At 42.8% G+C, this 26,562-nt stretch overlaps 1 protein-coding gene across 5 annotated transcripts in view; it reads right to left on the minus strand.

Annotated features, from left to right (window-relative positions):
• LRRC28 (leucine rich repeat containing 28) overlaps positions 1 to 26,282 on the minus strand; it is a 90,644-nt gene extending 64,362 nt beyond the window's left edge. For 2 of the 5 annotated variants that reach the window (XM_075896967.1, XM_075896965.1), the window contains exons 1-5: positions 26,121 to 26,282; positions 19,067 to 19,294; positions 14,325 to 14,365; positions 10,210 to 10,247; positions 8,400 to 8,537 (exon numbers count right to left, since the gene is read on the minus strand). In XM_075896967.1, coding sequence (XP_075753082.1) covers positions 8,400 to 8,537; positions 10,210 to 10,247; positions 14,325 to 14,365; positions 19,067 to 19,234 — 385 coding nt within the window. In that variant the 5' untranslated portion in view covers positions 19,235 to 19,294; positions 26,121 to 26,282. Of the gene's footprint in view, positions 1 to 8,399; positions 8,538 to 10,209; positions 10,248 to 11,305; positions 11,325 to 14,324; positions 14,366 to 19,066; positions 19,295 to 23,285; positions 23,355 to 26,120 lie in introns of those variants that run through there. The other 3 variants (XM_075896966.1, XM_075896969.1, XM_075896968.1) reach the window with 3 other exon arrangements.
• Positions 26,283 to 26,562: the final 280 nt, after the last annotated feature.

The raw sequence follows: 26,562 nt of genomic DNA on the forward strand, positions 1-26,562 counted from the left end.
GTAATACCGGTAGGAAACTAAACCAAGCAAGCATTTTACAGGCATTGTGTTAAATAAAGAGAACACAAACTTGAAATGAAATGCAAATCCACTTCAACAGAAACACTATATTTTTTGTTCAAAACAAATTATGCCTGATTTTATTTAAGGAATGGTGCTCTAAATAGCTATGGACTTGCAAATAGTTGCTTGTGCAACCTAACCTATGTTTTCCTCAAATTCTCACAAGTTTAGTTACTTACAAACACTGCACTCCTGGATAGCTACCTGACATACTAATTCAGCCCTGTCATGCATACACACATTACTAAATTAGCAAACTAAAATAGACAAAATCTATGCAAACTTCGAAACAGAAAAAAAGAGTCCAGTTTGTACATTGTATTTAAAGCCAGGATCATTATAAGATATTTAATCTTTAATAAGAGGCACCAATGTAATTTAACTTAATAAGCAGCAGCAGGAAGAGTAGTGAAAATAAGAACAAAACCTCAAGATTCATCATCTGGATCCTTCTTTGCAAGTCTAAATCAAGATACTAAAAATTAATTCAAAAATTGGGCAGATTGTATATTTTAATTCCAAGTCTAGAATAAGAATAGAATGTTGGCATACTCTTCTAAGCAATTCATATCTTTTGCAGAGGAAAAGAAAATAAGGTATTTAAGCACTACTCCTGCATGGAGATTTATTGAAAAACCTAATATGGAGCTCTGTTCACAAATAATAAGTAAAGCATTCAAGACGTCTTGACTGGAAAAATACTGAGAAGTATTTAAAACTATGTTATCTGTATGAATTCTAAATATATATATTGTATATAGGGCAATTTACAAAATGAGAACAGGGGACAAATATGTAACTTTCCAGTCTTAAAACTGCACTTAGCAAACTGCTAAGCAAAACAGTCTTGGTGGCAATCAATTAACGCTAGGGTTATTTTATAAATAAATACACAGTGGTGGTCAAAAGTTACAGCTTGATTTATATTTTTAATGATGAAAGGCGGGGTTATGTTACTACAGGAGTCTATTTGTATGGGATGAGGTCCTCTGATGGTTATCTGTACATTGTTATTTTGAAATTAAGCTTCATACCACATCACTGTGAGACATACAAAAAAATTGTTTTACATAAACCATCAATTAGGCACTTGAACATACTGCAATTTCAATACAGAAAAGACAGATTCTTATCTCTTCCAATATTTAATACAATATACTTCAAAAAGGCGTATTCTTAGCAAAGGGATTAGGAGCCAAGAACATCTAAATTCTAATACTGGTTCTAACACTGATCATCTCTGTAGCCTACAGCAAATCACTTACATTAAATTCTGTTTCTCCATCTGTAAAATGAGGTTAATAACTCTCTCATCGAATTCACAGGGATGGTCTCAGGATCAGTTAGTTCATCTTTGTAAATACTTTGAAGAAGAAAAAGTTTTACATCCACTTACTTATATTTTAATGTTAATTTGACTTTATTTTACTTCTAAAATAATCTGCCTTAAAATATTAAGGGAGCAGGGAAAACAATGTGTGAATCTCAGAATCTAGCATGGATACAATAGAGGGCACCAAGGCAGTTAAAACGCTATGGCAGTGTGTACTTTTCTAATGCCAGAAGCAGATAAATACCATTTCCTTTTGGTTTAACAGAGAGGAAGTAAAATGGCAGCTAAGTGACAAGATTCAGAAGTCTCTAAAGACAGAAAAGGAATAGCAATTTAAGAGGGAAACCACATGATACTGCCTTATATAGAAAAGGAAGGGTGTTTGCTACCCCGCATTTGACTATTGCAAAGAGTTCTGCACCTCTCTTCAACCACATCATGTGTTGTTAAACCATCACGAAACCGCAATTGCTCTTTATGAATCAAATGAAGAAACTGCTGTCAGTATCATGCATTTGTGTAAAAAAATTGTATTAACAGATCTCATACTTTTTCCCCCGGCCAAAGATCCAACTCTTCTTGTTAATCTAAGTATGAGAAGCTAATTATGACCAGACAAACTTAATTTGCTAATATTTTTCATAAATTTCTTTAAAAAACCAGTGCTCATATTTATTCAGAGGGGACTGTGCCAAAACATGGGTTGGGAGTATTAGCCATACACAACGCTTCATTTAATTACTTCATTTTCCTTCAAAATTTGGCAAAACATTAAGCTTTTCACTTTCTAAATCTTTAATTAACTGTAATATTTGCTGAATAAACATAACCTCATTTTTAATTAAGTCAGAGCAAGATGCTACAACTTGCATCTAGCAATCAACATGTATTTCAAGTAACATACAATAAAAACACCTGTCCTGTCATAAATAAAGCCATAATTGTAACTACAGTGAGCCTATTAACACACCCTCATTTTAGATATATCCAGTGCCAAAACCTGGATTCACTGACATCAGTGCAACCAAAATTTAACCCCTAAAAATGTAAACACTTTATGCTCAAAACCTTGTGATTTGAAATCAGACTGAACCCTAACAATGACCATATCTAAAGCAATGGATCACACATAAAAAATGTTCTTGACCTAAATTTAAATCTGGACAAAGTATCCAACAGTTTGCAAAAGAATTCAGGTGGAACAACTGATATAATGCGATGCTGCTTATGTGGAAAAGGCCACTAATAAATAGCAGATATTAAGCTTGATTTTTTTTAAATTATAAAGAACTCTGTATGTATTTTTGAATGAGAAACAGAAGCTAATCCTTACAAACTAAGTAACTGTTTAGAACAGGAAGATCTGCACAGACAAATTGCAGTATAATTGCAACAGGCACAAATAGTGGAAAAGCTACAGCTATTAGAAACCACTGTGAACTAGAATTTATCATACAAAATTTTGAAATCTCTGAACGGAGTACAAGTTAGGAAATGTACAATAGAAGTATTAGGGTATGCAAAAATCAGTGTATAAACTCTCTTCTAAAGCTGCTTTAGAGAATATGATTTTCCTAGCTATATGAAGAATCAGCACTCATAATCAAGAGAGAATCCATTTCGGAAGTCAGCTTTACTTCCCCACCCCCATAACCCTAAAGAATTTAGGAAATTAACTGGTACAGTTAACTGTAAGCATCAGAAAATCTTTACTGGCTATTCAAGGATATTGTATACAAAGACTAAGCAACACAGGTTATTAAACCTTAGAATTTCATAATTTACAGTTTATTAAATAAAATGATTCGAACCTTTAGCAAAAAAGAGCTCCAAGAACTTTGCAAACACTAAGCCTCACAATACATTTGTTTCTTATTGCCTATCATCAGTGAATCTTTGAAGCAGTTCTGCCCTCGTAAAAATTGCTGTGGTGGAAAAAGGATCCAGATACTAATGACTGCTATTTCATGTGAAGAGGCCCATTTAATCACTAACCCTAAAAAAAGTACATTCAAAAACTTACTTGAAGAGGTTTTTATGAAACATTTTTCTTTTATCCAATTTTCTTGCACTATATTATGAAGTTTTGTATGTTTATTCTAGACAATTTCCCCTTCCCTTCCCTCAAAATAAAGTCCTTTTGTTATTTATATCTGGGTTTCTTTTGCCATCAGCACTACCACTTCATTTGTGGTGTAAATAAGGTTTTATAACATTTTAAAGAATAAAAGGAGGTCACACTGATTTAATGGCCGAGTCTGAATTTAACCAAGGTGTCTTAAGGCCAAACGAAATCATCTAATCATTGGAAAACACTAACTCTGTCATCTTTAATAAGCATCAAAGGAAGATTATGTATATTATGGTAGTGCTAAAATGGACCAGGTGCTTTCCCGAAACAGAGAAATACAGTCCATGCCCCTGTAAGCCTGATCTTTTCCCTGAAAGTTTTTTTTAAATAAAGCTATTTCTGTGTTTTGTAAGACAAGTCTAAAACTAAGTATTAGCATTTAATGAGGGCTTCACTGTGAAAGTAGTATTTAAAAATGATAGTGAGCTGTTTATTGTGATTTAGAGGAATCTTAATGTATGTTAGACTTCCTAATCAGCTACAACCAAGGAAAGGGACCTAGTTCTGCTCAAAAAAATTAAGTGTGCTGGAATATTCCTGTAAATGTTTGATCACCCACATTCTGGGGCAACTGGTGCCTATGGGGGAGCGGGTGTAGGAAGGACCACACAGAGAAACAAGGAGAGAGCATGTGAGGTCACCCATTTAGCAATTGTGCTATCATGAATTACCATTCCCACATGTTACTAAAGCCACATTTTCTTGAATTCACAATTAAAACTGTTTTAGTATCATCACATTTATTAATAATGTTAATGAAAATAGGACTTCATTCTTTCAGGTGCTCACAACTAGTATAAAGGACACTAAGTACCTTGGAAGATGAGGCCAAAATTTATTAAATAAGATTTTTTTCCACATAGGAGCATTATGCTATAGGTCAGTCATCCCCAACCAGTAGATCGGGATCTACTGGTAGATCTTGGAGCCTTTGACAGATGATCCTGACTGATTTGGCCAAAAGGCTATCAAGTGCCAGCCCTTCAGCTTCCCTTTGCCTCACTGCTACACATTTCCTGCCCTCTGCCTTGGAGCTGTCCCCTCAGGAGCCTCCGGCTTTCTGGGCAGGGCAGGTAAGGGAAAAGAGGGCACTGATGTCAAAATGCCCCCCCTCCCCACTTTGTATTCTTTTTCCACAGAACAGGGGAGGGGGAGGGAGGCACAACACAGCTTGGGATGGAGGGAGTTTGCTGGCTGCTTTCAGGAGTGGTGCAGGGCCAGGGCAGGGGTGAACCTGCCTTGCACCACCAACCAGGAGCCATCTGAGGTAAGCAGTGCTCAGCTGGAGCCCACTTCCTGAAACCCTACCTATCATGAACCCCCTCCGGCACCCTTAATCCCTATCCTAGCCCCAAGCATGCCTGCATCCAAACACCCTCCAACAGCCTGCACCTAGAACCCTTCCTCCATCCCAACGGTCTGCCCCAGGCTCAGCTCAGAGCTCCTCACACAGCTAGGTTTTGCATCTCTTTGGCGGTACACATTCACACATTGGTGGTGCACATTTGCACATAATTATTCTGCACACGTATGAAAAAAAATCCACACATGAATGGAAAAGATTATAGGAAACACTGCTTGTGACCTATAATGCTTTCTACTATTCTAGTCACAGTCTTTACTACCAGTTGTGAATTGCTTGTGCGATATGTACAAATGGCAAGCAAATCCATGGTTACTTGGGACTAAGTCAAGATTTAAAAAAAAAAAAAACGAGTACGAGGGCTGACACGTGACTTAAACAATTTACTATCTCAAGTACTTACAAGCCATTTGTTTATTTCTAACAAGCTGTATTTTAAATAATAGGTTTTTCAATTCCACCAACTACGTAATTTGAATGGTTATTATGTAACACCCTATGATTACCAAAAGGAGGGAAGAAGCAGCTGTCCTTGCCCAGCAGCAGCATACTATCCAGATAAAGAGAGAGGCAGTTGGCTAAAAACATTGAAACAATAAAAGTGTTTTACGCTGCAGGTTGAACCTCTGAAATCCAGGACTCTCTGGTCCGGCACCATCCATGGTCCAGCAGGACAATGGATGTTGCGGGACCAGAGAGCCCTGGGACCTGGGAGTGCAACCTGGCTATGAGCCTCGTCCTTGGGGAGCCCTGTCCAGCAGGACCAGTGAGCCCCATCCCCAAGGAACCCTGACTGGGCGGAGCTGCCAGCAGCAAAAGCAGGGTAGCCAGCAACTCCCGTTGTTGGGATCCCTGTCAGAGCATGCCAGAAGCAGGCCAGCCAGCAAGCCCCAACCCCGGGGATTCACGGTGGAGTGCGGCAGAAACAAGCCAACCGGCAAGCCTCATTCCCAGGGATTCATGGTGGAGCAGGGCAGAAGAGGGGCAGCCAGCAAGCCTCATCCCCATGGATTCCTGGTTGGGCAGGGGAGAAGGGAGGCCATGGTGGCTGGGGAGATCTGCTCCGAGGAGCCCCAGTGGGCCGGAACTCAAGTCCAAGCCCTGCAGTCTGTAGCCCAGTGGCAGAGGGGCTGAAGCGGAGCCTGCCGCAGGGAAAGGGAGCATCCTGGGAGGTCAGTGGCTAGGGACATCCCCTGATCAGACAAATTCCCTCATTCGGGATGGGTCAGGTCCCGATGGTGCAGGACAAGGGAGATCCAACCTGTACCATGAAGTTAGAGCTCCACTTCATCCATTTTAGTAATTCTGCTAGTTTTCCAGTATACTGTATAACAGTTCACTATGAGGTTCACACACTACCCCAAAGTAACTAAAGAGACTAGACCATTTCCAGACAGTTACCAAAACTTTGTCATTCTCCCTTAGAATCTTTATTTCCTCTAGTTTTTAAAATCCCAGTATTGCATTAAATTAATCTTCACTGCTGAACTTTGAATAAAATATTCACAATCTTTGTAATGTCAAGACAAAATCTATTCAAAGTCCCCTCTTCTCTCCAGGAAGCATTATGGGCAGGAAACAGTCAATGCAGAAGAGTAGCAAACTCTTCACAGAAATGAAAGATGAATTTTACATAGACTGATAATGCACATGCAGCATATTGTTCAGCAATCCAGACCGCATTTTGAAAAGGAAGAGGTTAGTAAGGTTAGTAGTAAGTTGTATGTATACCCAAACCTTACACCAGCACCACACCACCACCTAGATGCTGCTGGATCTTATTCCATAGAAACAGGATATTGTGCATCTTAAATTTTCAAGTACCCAAGGCTTTGAGTGCACAGAATAAGGAATCTTAACACCCAAAATTTCATATCTTTCACAAAGAAATAAATGCAGCTTGCATATATAGTAACACTAGTTCCTAATCAAACATGCTAGACACAATCAGCCCTTCAGTAATGTAAATTATCCTTTTCAAAGTCTCCTCTTCTGGAGTCTTTTTAAGTTTGTATATCAAGTTTTGCAGGAAATGTATGAATTTTTCTTTGAACAAATCTTTCTTTCATGGTAGGACACCACACGGTAAGTTATCTATAAGGAACACAAGCATACTTATGCAAACTCAAAAAAGAGAAGCATCTACGTGAAAGCTGATGAAAATATTACTTGTTTTGTGTCACAATGTTTACAAGTTTATGTAGTGTCATTCCAGGGTATTTACACAGTTGTGTACGTTTATAATGTCTCATCACCATCACTTCTCTGCCTTAGTCTGTAAAGCTTACTTTGTTACAGCTGAGGGAAAGGACAGTTCAGTTTCTGTGCTCAAAACTTTAAGAAACTTTGAGAAAGATGTTTGCATCTTTCTAAAAAATGCAAAATTGTTGTGCAAGCAAATGAAGGACAAGTTCAAAATTAAGTTAAAATGCCAGGCAAAACCTAATTCTATTAGATTAAGGAAAGCATTTTTGAAATGCTGACTTGATACTATGTTCTGTACAGATCAACATACGTTAAAGGCCAACGCAAGGTGTTAAAAAAACCTCAACAACTTGACAAGAAAACTGAGCCTCATTTTGGGAAAAGTTACTTTTAAATGCTTTGATAAACAAGAAACAATAATCAAGCGACTGAAACTGTCAAGGGTCAATTTTTTTCTAACACTACATCAGATTTTTTTGGATAATACCTGCTTTTTTAATTATGTAATTATATCAAAATTTGTCATCTAATGTCACAGTGAGGTTAATGAACTACAGACAAATATACATGATGGGTGTCTCTTTAGGGAACATAGACATGGAAGACCTGGGACAGAGGAATAAGAGAAGAGCTACATCACTTAAATCAGGGACAGGGAACCTTTTTTGGGTCGGGTGATGCACAAAAGTGAAAAGCAAAAAAATCCGACCCTCGCTAAGGTGACCTCCAACTGAGAAGGAGAAAGACACTCCCCGTATTCCCCTCATCCCCTTGTACACCAGAGCCTAGGGGCCAGGGGACCCTGGCTAGTAGATTTTATGTGCTCCAGCCCTGCAGGAGGGCAGCGGGGACCAGAGCACCAGTGCAGGCTCATCCGGCCCCAACGCCTTAGATTCCCCACCCCTGATTTAAATGATACAAAACTGGAATTCAAGAAATTTTCCCCAAGTGAAACTTGATGTTAGTGTTTTTTATCTCCTTCAAGAAGCTTCAAATGTTGATACAATAGCAAAAAATATCACAGAAAATTCGTAAGAAAAATGTATGAAGGATTCTTTTTTCAATCTGATGACCACCTTTATAAAGAGCATGTTACTGGGAAAATTACTATTATCATTTGTTAAATGAAGAATATGTTTGGCACTATACAAAACTGTGGATAATAGTCCCCCTGCCCATTCTGCTCTAAAATTTACTTGCATCAACCTTTTTTTTAAAATCACAAAATTGAAGTGCACATGGTAGATACATGCACAAATTTAACAGTAGGGTAGCTCCATTTGTCATTGCTTTGAATCCCTCACCTGCAGGTAAGTATTTCAGTTGGTTGTTGGCCAATCGAAGGTGACGTAAAGACCTCAGGCGGCCAATCTCAGGGCACACAATTTCAAGAGCATTGTCACTTAAGTCCAGAAACTGCAGTTTAACCAAGGAGCCAATAGCTAATGAGAGAATAGAAACACAAAAAAGTAAGTGTGATCCAGGAGTAATGTTAAAACCTTAATAGGACTATGTGATGATAAAAGGCCTCAATATCTAATACCTATCTCTGAACAGTAATAGAGATGCAGCCGTGTTAGTCTGGTCTAGCTACAACAAAAGATAGAACTATGTAGCACTTTAAAGACTAACAAGATGCTTTATTAGGTGATGAGCTTTCATGGGCCAGACCCACTTCCTCAGGTCAATTTGTAGAAGAAAATTGGCACAACCATATATACCAAAATGATACAATAAAAAAAATGAACGCATGTGAAATTGACAAATCAAATTTTAGAACAGAGTGGGGGTGGGGGGGGGGGGGAAGGTTAGTGTCTGTGAGGTAATGACATTAGGGGTGATAATAGGGGAAGTTTCTGTGAGGTAATGATATTAGGGGGTGATAATTGGGGAAGCTATCTTTGTAATTGGTGAGATAATTAGAGTCTATCTCTGAACAGACTGTGAGGTATTAAAACCATTGGTCTCAAAACTGAATGCCAGGGGAGCTAAGTATTTGTAAGCACTTCTATTGATACCAAGCAGTATTGGAAGAACAGAAATGAAAAAATAAATCACACATAAAACATTACAGATTTTGATATTTTTCCAACCACGATTCTCCCATGAAATTACTTTTTACTTTCCTTTGTCATCACCTGTGTCCAATTTACCTGCCCCAGACTTTAAATCTTTCTTTTCTGAAGGTAGGACATTTTACTCCACAATAAAATATAAGCAATAGAGAGGCCAATGTAATTATTGATTCTTTAGGTTTCAAACTACTTATCATGACTGTGTAAAACAAAAGTACCGTATGTAATAATTGGCTTAGCAAGCAGGAATGATCCTGAAGAGTTGTTTAACTGATATGTGTCATTTAGAATTTTTACTTCTTGTAATGGGAATAGAGCCAATATCATGTAGGTTCACCTGAAAGTTTAATAAAATACTTGAACATAGTACAAGCAAGTATATCAACATTCTACGTAAGGATGTTAAATTTAGATTAATCAACAAATTTAATAGTCGATACAACTTGCATAGACCATTTGATTGGTTGATAAGGGCACTTCCGCCTTTGAAATGTATCAAGAGCCCTATTGTCTCTTGCAACCTTTCCAAGGTGGAAGCACCGCAGAGAATACGGTGCCATGGGACCCCACGCTCCCTACTTTTGAAATGTACAAGAGTCTCCACAAAGCTCTTGTATATTTCAAAAGCAAAGCGAGTGTGGGGAGCACAGACCAGCAGGGGACTCAAGCTGCCCCTGCTGGTCCCATGCTCCACTTTGCTTTTGAAATGTACAAAAACTCCTCTTGGACATTGCTTGAGTCCTCCGCTAGCCCTGTGCTTCCCATGCACTTTGCTTTTGAAATGTAGCAAGACCTCCCCCGCCCATGGAGACAGTGCTGGGGGGGGACCCAGTTTTTAAGCAACTAATAGAGTCAACTATCCGATAACCATATGCTCATTGGATAGTCAACTAGTTTCTTACATCCCTAATTCTAAGGATTATAATGGTGTATTTCAGTGGATCGCTTTAGAACGTCACGGGAACACAATGGAAACAGGCCTTTTTACTGAATAAAATATTGTTTCTGACACTTTATTTGATGCTAGTAGGGCACTTACCTTCAGGTACAACAACTATGTTATTTGAATGAAGATACCTGGGGGGAAAAGAACAAATAACACCACCTGTTACCCTAAAGGACTTCGGTTAGATAATCAGTTGGCAAAATGTTCAATCTGAAATTGGAAAGGAAAAACACCCGCACAGTCATTTCTCTTTCTGACCATGACATTATACAGCACAGTAAATTGTACAGCACTAATTAGCATACTCAAAGGTTTCACTTATAACCCATTTAAATCAGGAACAAAAATTCAAGTCAACAATGGTTAGCTGATTATTATAAACACTCAAACATCTTGCACAAGAACACTATTCACAACCATTTCATTTCCAACTATTTACAATTTTTACTTCATAACAACAAAAATTCCAAACATAGAAAAAAATAAATCACGTGTCAACAGATTGCACTCAATTCTGTCATATGTCCTCTCCTGCTGTGTACTAGGGAAGTAAAAGTGTAACCACTTAAACAATTAACCGATAAGCATCAGCTTATCAGTTTCCATTATGATTGCACACTCACTCCCTGGTAGCAGAACCAGTAGGAGCTGCGGCTTCACTGCAGGCTCTGCAGTATAAGAAAGCCAGCAGCACAGCCTCCCCAGGAGTGGGGCCATCAGCCCCTGGCAGTCCCGCTCTTGGAGAACTGGCCTGGCTGTGGGCACTGCAGTATAAAGCTTATATACTACAAAGTCTGCAGCGTGTGTAGCCATATAATGGCTAGGATTTTGAATAGCTACAGTTATATTTTTAAATGAATTTTTACATCCTTGCTGTGTACAACTATGTAGAGTTTCATAAGCATACAGAATTTACTTGTCATGGTAATGTAATTTTTTTAAATGTAAAGTATTAAAATAAATTTTATGAAGGCAATCGTCAACCAGTAATTACAGTGACAAGTCCAGACAAATCTCAGTAGCTATTTTAAAGTTGATAAAGTGCATTTAGCACTCCCTGGTGGTGAACACCCACAATTACTGTAATTTAAGAACAGGTTAAAATGCATCTTTTAAACTGTTACGTTCTGCTTGAAAACAGAAAGACTTAAGTTTGTAAGCAAGCAACCAATATTTAAAATACAGTTACCTTAGTCTACACAAAAAAGTTCCCCTTGTGAGGGCTGCACCCTAGTGAGAAAAATGAAAAATAACTACACATAGCAGCATTATTTCAGAATAACGGCCATCATTCCGAAATAACACCACAAGCATCTACACAGAAATTCCATTATTTTGAAATAAATTCAAAACAATGGACAGCTTATTCTGTCTTCTGTAAACTCTGAGGAATAACACCTATTATGAAATAGCTATTTTAGAATAGCAGTAGTGTGGACGCTCCACTGCTACTATTTCAAAATAGCTCCTCCCCAGAGACACTCAAAGTAATTATTCCCCAGTGCCTCCTGTGGCTCTAAATTGAGGTAGCACGTCCATATTAGGGAAGCCTGCCTCTGACTAATTTTGAGGTTTCCCTGTAGTGTAAACGTGTTATTTCAAAATAAGCTATTTCAGAGTATTTCTTCAGGAATAGATTATTTCTAAATAAGCATGCAGTGTAGACATACCCTAATATGAGTAGATCTTTAAAAATATATAGTGGTATTGCCAGGGGGATATATTCCATTTCATTATCTTTAAGGGGATTTCAGCTTTCAAAAGTTTAGGAAACACTACAGGCAGTCCCCGGGTTACGTACAAGATAGGGACTGTAGGTTTGTTCTTAAGTTGAATCTGTATGTAAGTCGGAACTGGCGTCCAGATTCAGCCGCTGCTGAAACTGATCAGTTTCAACAGCGGCTGAATCTGGACGCCAGTTCTGACTTACATACAGATTCAACTTAAGAACCCCAGGCATCCCCAAGTCAGCTGCTGCTGAAATTGATCAGCGGCTGATTCCAGGAAGCCCGGGGCAGGGGCTTCCTGTAGTCAGCACTGGTCAGTTTCAGCAGCGGCTGACTTGGGGACACCTGGGGCAGAGCAGCTGGAGTTCTGCTGGGTTGGTCCAGTAGCGCGGCCGCTCCTCAGCGCTATTGGACCAACCCAGCAGCACCCAAGCTGCTCTGCCCCAGGCGTCCTGATTCAGCCGCTGCTGAAACTGACCAGCAGTGGCTGAATCAGGACGCCTGGGGCAGAGCAGCTGGGGTGCTGCTGGGTTGGTCCAGTAGCGCCGAGGAGCGGCGCTACGGGACCAACTAGCAGCGCCCCAGCTGCTGTACCACAGGCGTCCGGAGCAAAGCCACGGAGCACGGGGGCAGCGGGACAGCCCAGACGCGCCGTGGCTGTCCTGCTGCCCTCGGGCTCCATGGCTTTGCTCTGCTTTGCTCCCCGTCCCCCTGGTCTGCAGACCAGGGGGACGGGGAGCAAAGCAGAGCAAAGCTGCGGAACACACGGGCAGCGGACAGCCCAGATGCGTCTGGGCTGTCCGCTGCCCGCGTGTTCCGCCACTTTGCTCCCCGTCCCCCTGGTCTGCAGACCAGGGGGACGGGGAGCAAAGCAGAGCAAAGCCGCGGAGCCCGAGGGGGCTACCCGCATGTTCCGCCGCTTTGCTCCCCGTCCCCCTGGTCTGTAGACCAGGGGGACGGGGAGCAAAGCAGAGCAAAGCCGCGGAGCACGCGGGCAGCGGACAGCCCAGACGCATCTGGGCTGTCCGCTGCCCATGTGTTCCGCCGCTTTGCTCCCCGTCCCCCTGGTCTGCAGACCAGGGGGACGGGGAGCAAAGCAGAGCAAAGCAGTGGAGCACGCGGGCAGCGGACAGCCCAGACGCGCCTGGGCTGTCCGCTGCCCACGTGTTCCACCGCTTTGCTCCCTGTCCCCCTGGTCTGCTGGAGACCAGGGGGAGGGAGGGCCCCGTTTGTAACTGTGGATCCGACATAAGTCGGATCCGTGTAACTCGGGGACTGCCTGTACTCTAAAACTAAAGGAGGTATATTTGCAGTAACAAATATGTATTTTAAACATGAACCTACTGTCAAATTATTCTTTTTAAAATATAATCTATATACTTTATTGTCTCCTTTTTCTATATTTTCTCTTCTAGCCACAAACCAATTATTGTCTCAGCTACTATTTAAATTATTGTATTGGTACTATAGAAGTTGCAGAAAAATTGCCATCACCTACATACCAAATACATGGGATAAAGGTAGTACAACAAAGCTTGATAGGCAGGTGGTAATTAAATCAATACATACATATTTATTAAATAGACTTATTTTGCTTATTTGCTGAAGCTAAAAATAACCTCCTCTGAACAATTTTAAGCTGGCTCTTCTAAAGGCATCATCAGGTAACACAAAGTTTCTGATGCCTAGTGGCAAAATGTAACTGTAAAATACATCCAATACAAGAAAGGTGTTTCACTGTTTCAGTGTATGTAAACCCAAAATATAGGGCAAAAGGAGGCAAAATTGTCTTCAACAAGCGGGAGACTGCAATGACCTACGAAACAGTTAAAATATGCTGTGGACATGAGTCCTAGCAAGTTTCAACAGCCAAATTGAGAAGACAAGCTCAGACAGATAATTTATATTGCTCAAACACTCAATGCTTCCTTGAAGTTTGAATTTACAATATGTATTTCAAAAAACACATTGCACTAACAAACTCTTCAGTAAGATCAAGTCATACCTGTTATAAAGTAGTAAGGCAGGTAAGGAGACAAGCATATTTAAATTCCAGTTCTAAAGACACAATGGTTGTTTGATGAACTACATCAAATGTAGGTCTCAAAAAGATATTGTACATCCACTAATCAAATGGGGTACATCTAATCACCAAGGACAACAAATGTGAAGCCTCCCCCCAGCTGTGCCAAGGTGCACAGGCCTGGTACGACAACTAGTACAGACCCCTTTCTTACCACATGAGGTGGAGGACATCAACATTCCCTCATAATACAATCTTAACAAGAAATTATGACACAGAAAGGAATTTTAGCAGGGGCCTCAATATAGCCAGAAGCCAAAGTACCTCATTTTATTACCAAAGGGAAAAACACATTATACTAAAAAAGAATATTATATAAAAACACAACATTCTTATTTAAACAATAATAAATGGACATGGATTATCAGAATAAAAATAGTCAAAACTCCAACACTTACAATTCCACAAGATTTGGAAGCTTCTGTGCAAGGTTTTCTGGCTGAAAAATAAAAGTTAGAGATCTGTTATTTTAAAAACTAACATGCGCCCTAGTCAGCAAAGGGTAGTGAAGGCAATAGCTACAACTCTGAGATTCTGAGCTAGTTGGAACAGAAGTTGCCCAAATTCATACCAGTGGCTTACTGCCCATTGGTTGCATGGGGTCCCTTTTCCTCTTCACATTCAAGATACCCCAGAAGTAAGGGAAATTGGTGTGGAAGGTAACCAATGGTTTTATGCTATTTGAAAGCCTCTTATAACAGGGAAAAACTCAGCTGGCTAGCATGGCCAGAAATTGGCGGTTTTGAATTGCTTGAGTTATGCAAATGACTTCAGTCAGATACCAGAAAAATTGTGTAAGATAGGCAAAATGTGTATGTTTCTCATACATAACAATGATGTTGAACATCCGTGATTTAAGAGCAAACCCCTCAACTCAGTCTTAACTACGAAACAGCAACCAGCAACTCCACAACTGAATTGATTTTCTAAATGAAAGTGTCACAACCCACAGAAGAAAATAAGAAATAGCTAAGCAATGGTTGCCACCTGCTGGAAAGTCTGTATTACAATACATTCATTTTTCACATAATAGTCATGCAACTTGCTAATGTAGCATAGAAAGGTTTTTGAATGATGTGTTTTCCTTTTATATTTTTCCTCAGTGTTAACCAAATACATGCAAAAACTAAGGCGAGACTTAAAAAAAATGGCTTTATGTTCTAATGGAAAAAATTTTCGATTTAAACCTAACTCTAGAATCGATCAATGTTAATGAATTCTTGCCCAAAACTATTTAGTCTAACAAATACTTCTGGTTTATCTATATTAATGTAGTATTTTCTATTCACACCCTCCACCCCCCCAGAAAAAAATTACATAATAACTTTTCTTCACAACGTGAAACAGCTTTAAACACAAAATGTGTGGATCAACAAAACAAACAAACAAACAAACAAACAGAGGATCAAATATGGGAAAGTAGGGATGTTAAAAAAAATGGTTAAAATGTAACTATGTAACTGTTAAAAATCCTAGTAGTTACACATGCTACAGGTTCTGCGGTATAAAGCTTATAGTATAAGCTGGTTCCCAGCACATACTGTCTCCAGCTGCCAGCTTAGCTTTTCGGGAGCCAGCTGCCACCTCACTCTGTGGGCTCTCATACAGCACACCAGCTCCCAGCTGCCAACCCTGCTCTTGGGGAGCTGGCTTCACTGCGGGGTCTGCAGTGTAAGCTTTATACCACAGCTATTCAACACATGGCCCGTGGTCTGCTTGTTTGCGGTCCATGGTGCAGTTTGGGTTTACGCGGGGCTCAACACATGGCTGACAGGTGGGATCCTTTGAATATGGCCTCCACTAGGAACACGATCTATAATGGCGAGTCAATATAATGGTCTTCTGTTGATTTGCATTTTAGTAGCTCAATGCCTGGACAGTCATTGATCATTAAAAGTACTGTCATATGGGTGGAAATCAGGTAAATATTGCATTTTATTAATAGCATCAGAACTGAATTAAATGGGGTCTGCGTGTGGTGTAGTCTTGCCTTAATCTTTGTATTCATGCCCATCAGTGTGAAAGAAGCTATTTGCATATATATTTACATGTACATACAACCACACTTAAATTGTGGCCCTCGGTATGTGCTTTAAGTATCACGGTAGCCCCTGGGGCTTCCAAAGTTGAGTAACCCTGCTTTATACTGCAGAGTCTACAACACAGGACAGCAGCTGGCTTCCCGGGAGCAGGGCCAGGAGCAGGCGCATAACCATAATATAAAACCGATAAGCTGATGCTTATTGGTAAACCATTTAAACAGTTGTACTCTTAAATCCTTACAAGAATGAGGTAATGAATAGGAATTTTAAAGCTCAAAGGAGAAATCTTGCACATATTATTGAGTATATAAGCAATGATAGGCTATTACTCCACCCTCTTCAAACAAATTTAAGTTTATCATGGCACTTAACTTCTATTCTGTTCATAATGTGACTGTAAACAGATTCTACACCGCTGTTTCAACAAATATCAACTAAAAGCCTGCAACATAAATGTAATTCAATTTAATAATTAGGAAAAGGGAAATGTGTTTCAGAAAGCAACTGCACAATAACCAATATCTTGCTGGGAGAAGATATCATACTGAATAATTGGTCAGTGCTGGTTCACAATGATTTGCAGGGAAGGGCTAGAATCTAGGATTGAGTTTTGTGGGGGGAGATTTTAAATAGATGTTCAAGTTAGCCCACACATTTCGCCATTTTTTAGACATGTGGTAGCCAATACCCACAGGTTCTTCCAGCCGCAAAGGAGAGCTCAGGATCACAGCTTAAGACTGATACTTACTGCCTTTTCAATGGGACACCTAGCAAAGAAAATACTGTTTAGATGACCAAAGAAGGTAGATCAGACTTCCATGTGTGACACTTGTCAGGGGAGTTTTAACAAACAATAAATAGGAAGAGGGAACATTAGATTTTTGAGCAAAATCTGTAAGCCTTAAAAAAAAAAAATCACACTGATGCTGAGTGGCAAACAAAGAACATAAAAGGCTGAATATAACAGAGGGTATAAAATGCACTTGGTAATCTATGCATTCAATTCCTGGGCAAGGATGCGGGGGAGTTACCACCCAATAGTCTTGCTCTCAGTGTGTTCCAAGGTTTTTGAGTACAGTATTTGATTTTAAACCAATCACTCCAGAGCTGGATGATGTTTAGGGGTTGAACAGGCATAGTTTGGAAAAGTATTTGGCACCTGTGATGAAGTCTTGGCTTTGACCACATTCTCAAAAATAATTTTCAACAAAATCAAAAGACAGGAGCTATCTTCCTGGATTTGACCACTACTTTTGCCACAGTTTTGCACCAAGATATTTTGCGTAAGCTCTCTTGAATTGCCTCGCATTGGATGGTCAAAGTAACAGACCTCTCCCTCCAAAAAATCACACGTAGGTAACCATCTGAGTTTCTAGTTGTGTCAGATTAACAGTCTTCCTCAAGGTTCAGTTGTTCCACCAATACTAGGAACACACTTGTGCAAGTGTATCTATGCCAACCGCATCTATTGAAGTTAACAAGTTCAGGTCTTCTAAAAAATTAAGATGACACTGAATGATATGAAACTCATAGCAGACTATTGTAATCAATGGTTCCTGCAGTAAAGCTTTTCCAAGATATGCTAAAAACTATTTCCCCTGCATAATGCTACTATAAAAACCATCTGCCCACCAAGTTTTGACCTCACAAGGCCACTGTGCTCATCCCTGAAGTGCTTTTGAAATGGACAATATTGCAGCCAATATCTTCAAATGGGTTTCTCTAACAACCTGCAATGTAGATTTAGTCAACTTCAGACTGTATTGTGTAACCTTGACGAGTGCCTGCCGAGTACTTATCAGTGGTTCATAGCCAAGCTGGAGGGCTTATTGAGCAGCGTTCCACAGGTATCAGTTCTATGTCCTGTTCTGTTCAGTATCTTCATTAATTATTCAGATAATAAGATAAAGAATACATATAAAGTTTGTGGATAACACCAAGCGGGGAGGGTTGCAAGTGCTTCGGAGGACAAAATTAAAGTTCAAAATGTGAAATGACTGTCTAGGAAGAAGTTCTGCATAAAAGGATCTGAGGGTCATAGTGGATCACAAACTAAATGTGAGAAAACGCAAAATTCCTACTACAAAAAAGCAAGCATCATCCTGGAATGAATTAGCAAGAGTGTAGTAAGCAAACATGAAAATTAATTCTTCCCTCTACTGCACATTGATTAGGCTTCAACTGGAATTGTGTGTCCAGTTCTGGGTGCCAACATTTAGCAATGATGCATACAAAATGGAGAAAGTCCAGAGAGAAGCATAAAAAATTATCAGATTATTAGAAAACATGGCATTTGAGGCAAGACTGAAAAATTGGGTTTATTTAGTCTGAAGAAGAGAAGACTAACAGTGAGACCTGATAAGTAGAGTCCTGCATGGACACAAAATTTATATCTGCATCCATTCTGCAATACACAAAAACAGTCCTGAAATCCACTGGTTTGCGGGGCTTTCATAACAACAGTTTTCTAATTCATAAAAGTTGTTAATGAGAGGGAAAAGTGTTCTTCTTAACTTAAGAGGCTAGGACAAGCAGTAATGTGTTTAAATTGCAGCGAGGTTTAGTTTGGACAACAGGAAAAACTGCCTGTAGAGGTGCTTAAGAACTAGCATAAATGATATGGGGAAGTTGTGGAATTCCCACTGTTGGAGATTTTTAAGAACAGGTACAACAAACCCCTGTCAGGGATGGTCTATAATAGTCCTGCTATGAGTGCAGGAGACTGAACGAGGTATCTTGAGAACCCTTCCAGTCCTACAATGCCATGATTCTATGACTTTGAACACAGGCTACCAGCTCTTCACCTGGCTGATGATAATGCTATCAAATAGCTGGGGACACTGTGCATACACTGAGAAACCTGAAGCACATCAAAAACCTTATCCATGGGATATCTGTATTTCCAACATAAATGACATAATGTGATGTTTAATCTTCATGATGGAGCAAGGTCCTGAGAGGGTGTTCAGCACCATTCAGGATAAGACCTTCTGAAAGACAAGTAACAGGCTACAAAAATGCACTTCATCAAACCTTTCAAATCAGAATGTATTCAAACTACCATGAACAAAGACAGTAAGTCAGACAACTTATCATACCAGGGTGGTTAAGGAGTTTCTTTTCATATAAAGTCTCTCGAGGTACTGCAGACCTTCATCTTTTAATAATTCCAAAGGAAAATGATGCAGATTTCGGTAATTTAAGAACAAGTTCTTGTGCCTTTCCAGCTTTGCCTCAGAGATTGTTTTGCCAAGTTCTGATGCCATTATTGACTTTGTCCCAAACTCCACATTAGAGCTCTACATCTTCTGACTGCACACCCATTTCTAAAGAAAAAGCAAAAAAAGGAAAACATTGTACCAATGAGACATTCAATACAATTAACATTAACAACACGGAGAAAGGAACAGAAGCCAAAACATGGAAAGAGCAGGTTAAAGACTAGTTAGGTAATTTAGATATATTCAAGTTGGCAGGGCCTGTTGAAATTCTTCCTAGAGTACTTAAGTAACTACCTGAAGCAATCTCAGAATCATTAGAAATTATCTTTAAGAACTCATGGAGGATGGGTGAGGTCCCAGAGAATTGGAGAAGAGCAAACATAGTGCCTAATTTTAATAAGTGGAACAAAGAGGCTCGGGGGAATTACAGACCTGTAAACCTAACTCTAAGACATGGAAAGAAAATGAAATTATTAAACAATCAATTTGAAAGCACTGAGGAGATAGATTTAAAAGGAATAACTAGCACAGAGTTGTCAAGAACAAATCATGTTAATCCAACTTAATTTCCTTCAGACAAAGTTACTGCCCAGTGAATGTGGAGTAGATGTGATATAATTAGATTTTAGTAAGGCTGTTGATACAGGGTATGTCTATACAGTAACTGTACTCCTGGGGTTGGCCCATGCCAGCCAACAAGACTTATGGGGCTGTTTCATTGCTGTGTAAGACCGCATGAGGTAGGAGTGTTCCTGAGTCCAGAAACCAAATGAAACAGTTCTACAACCCAGGGTTCACGAGCCTGAGTTAGCTGGCATGGTCTAGCCATAGGTGGTTCTATGCTGTGTAGACATATCCAAAGTCCCACATGACCTTCTCATATGCAAACTAAGGAAATATGGTTTAGATGATAATTAGAAAGTGGATGTAAAACTATTTGAAAGACTCAACTCAAAGTTATCAATGGTTTTTAGGAAGTTGGGAGAGTATATCTCGTAGCGTTCCACAAGGGTCAATTTTGAGTTTGGCACTAGTCAATATTTTAATTAATGATTTGTAATAGAGAGTATGTTTACCATGGGTGAAAGTAACTTACATTTCTCACAATCCCTCCTTTAAGGGTTCCAGGGCATTTGGGGCAGGAGCTTTACAATATGACAGTATTTGTAAGAAAAGTAACTATAAGGTTGAGTGTGTGGGCAGAGAGTTGTGGTGTATGAGAGGCTGCAGGAATCAGGATTGGAGGGCATGTAGCAGGAATGTGAAAGTGTAAACGGTTAACCAATAAGCTTGGTCTTATTGGTTAATTTACATGGTTACACACAGGCTCCTGCCTCACTCCTGGGGAGCCAGCTGACACTCTGCACTGCTGCCTCTGATTCAGAGGCAACAGCACGGGGAGGCAGACAGTGTGTACCAGGAGCCGGAACCGTGCAGCTGCTGCCTCTGTATCTGTAGGCAGCTCCCTGGGAGTGGGGAAGCAGGCAGGAGCCAATGTGCACCAGAAGCTGACTTAAAAGCCAGTTCCTGGCTCACACCAGCTGCCGCCCTGTGCTGCAGGAAACCATGTAACTGCTGAGATTTTCAGAGGTTCCATGTTTACCCAATCACAGTTCTTTACACCCTCTTAGGGTGGGCTAAGCAGTTTCAAAGGCCAACTAAAGACAAAGGGCTGATGGATTCCCATTGCTTAAATAGAATTTCACCCAGGGCAGGAACCCTTTGTTCGGCATCCCTCAATCCTTCAGAATAATACCAGGTTCAAGATGGATTCTAGTACCAGATGGCAGGGTCACATGTCTTTCTAGGACAAACCATATTTTGGGCTTAAAGGACAAGCACAACCATTCACAGATCATCGGTTTGAGTACTGAGTCATTAGGTACCTGAAGTATTACTAATAGTACTCATTAGCACATTTAGAACTATAAACAGATTCACACTTCATATTTCTAACTTCACGTACACGATTAATACATGCACAAAAGTGGGATATATATATTCAGTTGAATTGACTGTTGCATGAAGCAGTTGAATTGACTGTTACATGAATTAGACTGTTACATTTTGTCTGAAGTATATTTGAGATATGCATATTCATAAGCCAATTTTCATAAAGCAGGGGACGTGATAGAGTGGACCTACATGATGGTGAGAGGTATCAGCTGTGGTACTGTGTCCAATTCTTGGTGTCACATTTTAGGAAAGATGTAAAGAAATTGGAGAGAGTCCAGAAGAAATCAACAAAAATGAGAAAAAGTTTAGAAAACTTGACCTATGAGGAAAGGTTTAAAAAATCCTGGGCCTTAAGGCAGTGAGGGGATAAAAGGGAGACTGGGAGCCAGTGCACGTGGGGAGCCAGCTTTTAAGCCATCTCCCTTCATGTGCTGACTCCCATGGAGCCGCTTACCCCCTTCCACGCTACTGCCTCTGATACACATTTACAAAAATAAACTTCTTTTAACATCCCTAGTTTACACTTCTTGATACATTGGGATGCTCCCTTGACTAGCACATGGATAGATACAAAATTAATGATTTTTAATAAAAAAAATCCAATTTTTACTTAAATTTGATTTTTTTAATTTAAAAAAAAAAAACCTAAATTTCTCATTCAAAAATAAACATTACAATTACATATCATCACAAACATGTGACATCTATACTTACAGTCTCAAAATAATGAATTAATGGCTTTAGTCTGTCTAGCCTAACTGCTAGTTCTTGCTTCTTGAAAGTTCCGGGCTTTCAATTTCTGTTTTTCAGAACACTAAAGTAACATGTGCAAAGACAGACAAAGGCTGGATAGGATTGTTTTTGTTCTGTGCTTATGTGGTGGTGGACCTGGGCCAAGCACGTAGAGGAGTTAGTTAAGACATTGTCTTAAAAACAGAGACAACATGTAGGAATATGTAGGACAATAGTTAGGAAAGGATGTAGCAAAGATTTAAGCAACTAATTGACTAGTTGACTAGCCACTCCCCTCCCTTGCTGCCTCTATCACAAAGAGGCAGCACGGAGGGGATGAGAAAGGCGTTCTGGAGGGAGCCGGCTTAAAAGCCAGTTCCCCCTAGATTCATGGGATGGGGTAGAGACGCAGCAGCAGTGCTTCCTCTTTGAAATGTACAAGAACCCCAGCTGGGGCTCTTGTACATTTCAAAGTGGAAGCGCCATATGGAGTCTGGGGTCAGCAGGGCACTCCCCATTGGCCAGGCTCCACACAGCATTCCAACTTTGAAATGCTCCTGCTGGAGCATTTGTACATTTCCAAGGCAGAACATGCACTAGTCCTTATCAACTAGTTTAGTTAATCGATATTTAACATCCCTAATGTAGGAAAGGATGGCGGCATAGAAAGAAACAGAGGAGGGGATTAAGAATGTTAAGAGGTAGGTAATTCACTAATCATGTAGTCAATAGAATTTTTATTGACTACCCAATTAGACGGTAAGGGAAGAAGTGCTCAGTCCCAGCTTGAGCCGGGACAGGCACATACTACCCTCACTGCAGCTCTGCAGTTTAAATGTAAGAGCTGGGCAAGCAGGCAGCCTGGCTCCTACTACATTTCAACTGCAGAGCTGCAGTGGGGTAGATCCAGGACTCAGGGCACTGTGGGATTGAGCAAGCCAAGTTCAGTACCAGCTTGCATCAGGTCCAGGACCTACCCCCCCTGCAGCTCTACATTTTTAATGTAGTAAGAGCTGGGCAAGCAGGCAGTCCAGCTCAGTCATGGCTCATGCCGGGTCTGGGACCAAATTTTGGTCCTGCCCATTTGTTTCCTACTACATTTTAAATGCAGAGCCGCAGTGAGGGTAGGTCCCCCGCTGCAGCTTTGCATGTAGTTGATAGCTAATTGACTACACGACTACTCTATTACATCCCTAGAGTGGACTGGAAAGGAAAAGGGAAGCCATTCTTCAGCATACACACAGCTTCCTACATTCCCCTACATTATTACCACAACACTTACATTGACAAGGTTGAATCCTTACAACCAGGCTATACTCCCTGGTTGAAGGATCCAACTTCTTCCCTTATCGTCGAATTGTGTAGTCAATAAAAATTCTATTAACTACATGATTAGTGAATTACCTACCTCTTAACATTCTTAATCCCCTCCTCTGTTTCTTTCTATGCCTCCATCCTTTCCTACAGTAGGGATGACCTGGTAGAGCAGACATTGGTGGAAGGTTGCTAGATACCATATATGAGAAGAAACTCGAACAGCATGCAGGAAACACTGAGGGGAAATTTGCCAATTTAACCCTTGATGGGAAAAGCAATGTACACAATGATCTAGTGATATGTGCTTGTGTGACAACAGAAGATGGGGTTGCATATCTTTCAGAAGCAACAGAGATATCTGGAAATGCCCACACAACAGGTTATTTAAAAGAAGTGGCAGTGGAAACTATAATAAACTGTGAACAAAAACTCAACTATCATGTGTGCAGTTTTGTCAGAGACAGTGCTACAACCGTAGCAAAGATGAGAAAATACTTATAAGAAATGAAAGTATGCTTAACATACGGCTGCATTGCCCACTTCATGTATCTTTTAGCCAAAGACTTAAGTACGTCTTCTCCAGGAATAAAATAAAATTTTGTGACTTGTTGGTCAAGTCACAAAATACTCCTACGACAACCATGTTGCTTCAGCTTCATTGAAGAGAGAAGGAGCCAAACTAATTCTCCCTCAAAATATTCAATGAAAATCTGTGGCTGATTGTTCTGAATAATTTATTAAGAACTAGAAGATTTGCTCAGGTCCTTAACTCAATTAATTTTTGGTTTTCAGAAAATGAAATGAATGGCCAGCAGGCTGTCTGTGAGGTGGGCTTTTCACCCACCCAGCAATGTTTTGGGGCAGAGAAGCCACTTACCTGCTCTGTCCTCAGCCTGCCACTCTCTTACTGGTGCAGCTGTCCGCTATGCTTACACCCCTCTTCCCCACTGGTAAATATGAGTATTGTGTCCCACCTCTCTCTGCCCCTTAGCAAACAGGCCCATTCCCAGTGCTTCCCATTTTTGCAGGGTCTGAGCTGGATTGCTTTTTAGGAGCTGTGCAGGCAGACAGCCTGGTTCAGTCCCAGCTCACGTCAGGTCGGGAACCAACCCTTGCTGTGGCTCTGCAATTTAACATGTAGGAGGAGCCGGGGGAGCGTTAAATTGCAGAGCTGCAGCAGAGTTTAGTCCCAGCATGAGCCAGGACAGAGCAGGGCTGCCTTGCCCTATCAAGTGATCGGTAAAAATTCTATCAACTACTGAATGACTAAAATAACCTCAATTTAACATCCCTAGTGGAGGACTAAATAGGAATATGGGGATCAGAGCTGTCCTGTCCATAGAAATGTTCAGAGCCACCACTCCAGACCCCACAGAGCAGTTTACAAGGGAAGGTGTAGGGGGGGAGCACAGCAGGTTATGTGGGAGAGAAAGGTGCTGCAGTGCAGGTGGGGGGGGCACAGCAGGTTACGCAGAGAGAAGTGCCGTGGGGTGGGAGGACACAGCAGGTGAAGCGGGGGAGAAGGTGCTGAGGGAGAGGGGGCACAGCAGGTGGGACGGGAGGAGGTGCTGAGGGGCGGGGAGCACAGCAGGTGATGCGGGGGGAGGTGCTATGAGATGGGGGGCACAACAATTGACGTGGGGGGAGGAGCTGAGGGGCGGGGGGCACAGCAGGGGGACAGGGGAGGTGCTGAGGGCACAGTACAGGGGGTGGGGGGGGAGGTGCTGAGGGGCGGGGGGCACAGCAGGGGGACGGGGGAGGTGCTGAGGGCACAGTACAGGGGGTGGGGGGGAGGTGCTGAGGGGCGGGGGGGGCACAGCGGGGGGACGGGGGAGGTGCTGAGGGCACAGTACAGGGGGTGGGGGGGAGGTGCTGAGGGGCGGGGGGCACAGCAGGGGGACAGGGGGAGGTGCTGAGGGCACAGTACAGGGGGTAGGGGGGAGGTGCTGAGGGGCGGGGGGCACAGCAGGGGGACAGGGGGAGGTGCTGAGGGCACAGTACAGGGGGTGGGGGGACGTGCTGAGGGGCGGGGGGACACAATACGGGGGGTGGGGGGAGGTGCTGAGGAGCGGGGGGCACAGTACGGGGGAGGTGCTGAGGGGTGAGGGGCACAGTACGGGGGAGGTGCTGAGGGGTGAGGGGCACAGTACGGGGGAGGTGCTGAGGGGCGGGGGGGCACAGCAGGGGGCGGGGGAGGTGCTGAGGGGCGGGGGGCACAGCAGGGGGTGGGGGGCACAGTACGGGGGGAGGTGCTGAGGGGCGGGGGGCACGGTACGGGGGGAGGTGCTGAGGGGTGAGGGGCACAGTACGGGGGAGGTGCTGAGGGGCGGGGGGGCACAGCAGGGGGCGGGGGAGGTGCTGAGGGGCGGGGGGCACAGCAGGGGGTGGGGGGCACAGTACGGGGGGAGGTGCTGAGGGGCGGGGGGCACGGTACGGGGGGAGGTGCTGAGGGGTGAGGGGCACAGTACGGGGGAGGTGCTGAGGGGCGGGGGGGCACAGCAGGGGGCGGGGGAGGTGCTGAGGGGCGGGGGGCACAGCAGGGGGTGGGGGGCACAGTACGGGGGGAGGTGCTGAGGGGCGGGGGGCACAGCAGGGGGCGGGGGGCACGGTACGGGGGGAGGTGCTGAGGGGCGGGGGGGCACAGCAGGGGGCGGGGGAGGTGCTGAGGGGCGGGGGGCACAGCAGGGGGTGGGGGGCACGGTACGGGGGGAGGTGCTGAGGGGCGGGGGGCACAGCAGGGGGCGGGGGGCACGGTACGGGGGGAGGTGCTGAGGGGCGGGGGGCACGGTACGGGGGGAGGTGCTGAGGGCTGCACAGCCGGGGGGTGTTGTCGGTTGCGCCCTGCCCATCACCGCGGTGTCAGGGCGGCGCGCCGGGGGCCGCGTCTGTCGCTCGGCGGGGGCGGGGGCGGGGGCGGGTCACTCACCTGCGCTCCCTGGCGGGCGGCGCTCCCTCCCCTCTTCGCCGAGGCCGCGGGCCAGGCCTCCCGCGAGCGCTAGGAGAGGATCGCGCGAGACTTCGCTTGGGCACGTCCGTGTCCTGACTCCGCCTACTCCCGCCCTTCGGCCACGCCCCCTCGCGCTGGCTCCTGCTGCGAGTCTCCAGGCAATAGCCACAGCGCGTCGCTCCAGCCTTGTCCCCCCCCAGCCTGTGCAGCCCCCATTCCCGGACTAGGTCCAGGGCCGCCTGCCCTCGCCCCCGTCGTAGGGCCCAGTACTTTGCCTTCTCTTCCCTGGCTGAACTTCTCCCACACTTAGGGGTCAGTGTTTCCTCTGTTTTTTTCCATCCATGTGTGGAATGCATTTTATGTGCACCAAGACTTGTGAGGATGTGCACCAGCAGGAGAAACACAGGCTAGCGGCTGTGGG

This window comes from Pelodiscus sinensis, chromosome 14, assembly GCF_049634645.1.
Source record: "Pelodiscus sinensis isolate JC-2024 chromosome 14, ASM4963464v1, whole genome shotgun sequence".
In the NCBI taxonomy this organism is placed as follows: domain Eukaryota; kingdom Metazoa; phylum Chordata; order Testudines; family Trionychidae; genus Pelodiscus; species Pelodiscus sinensis.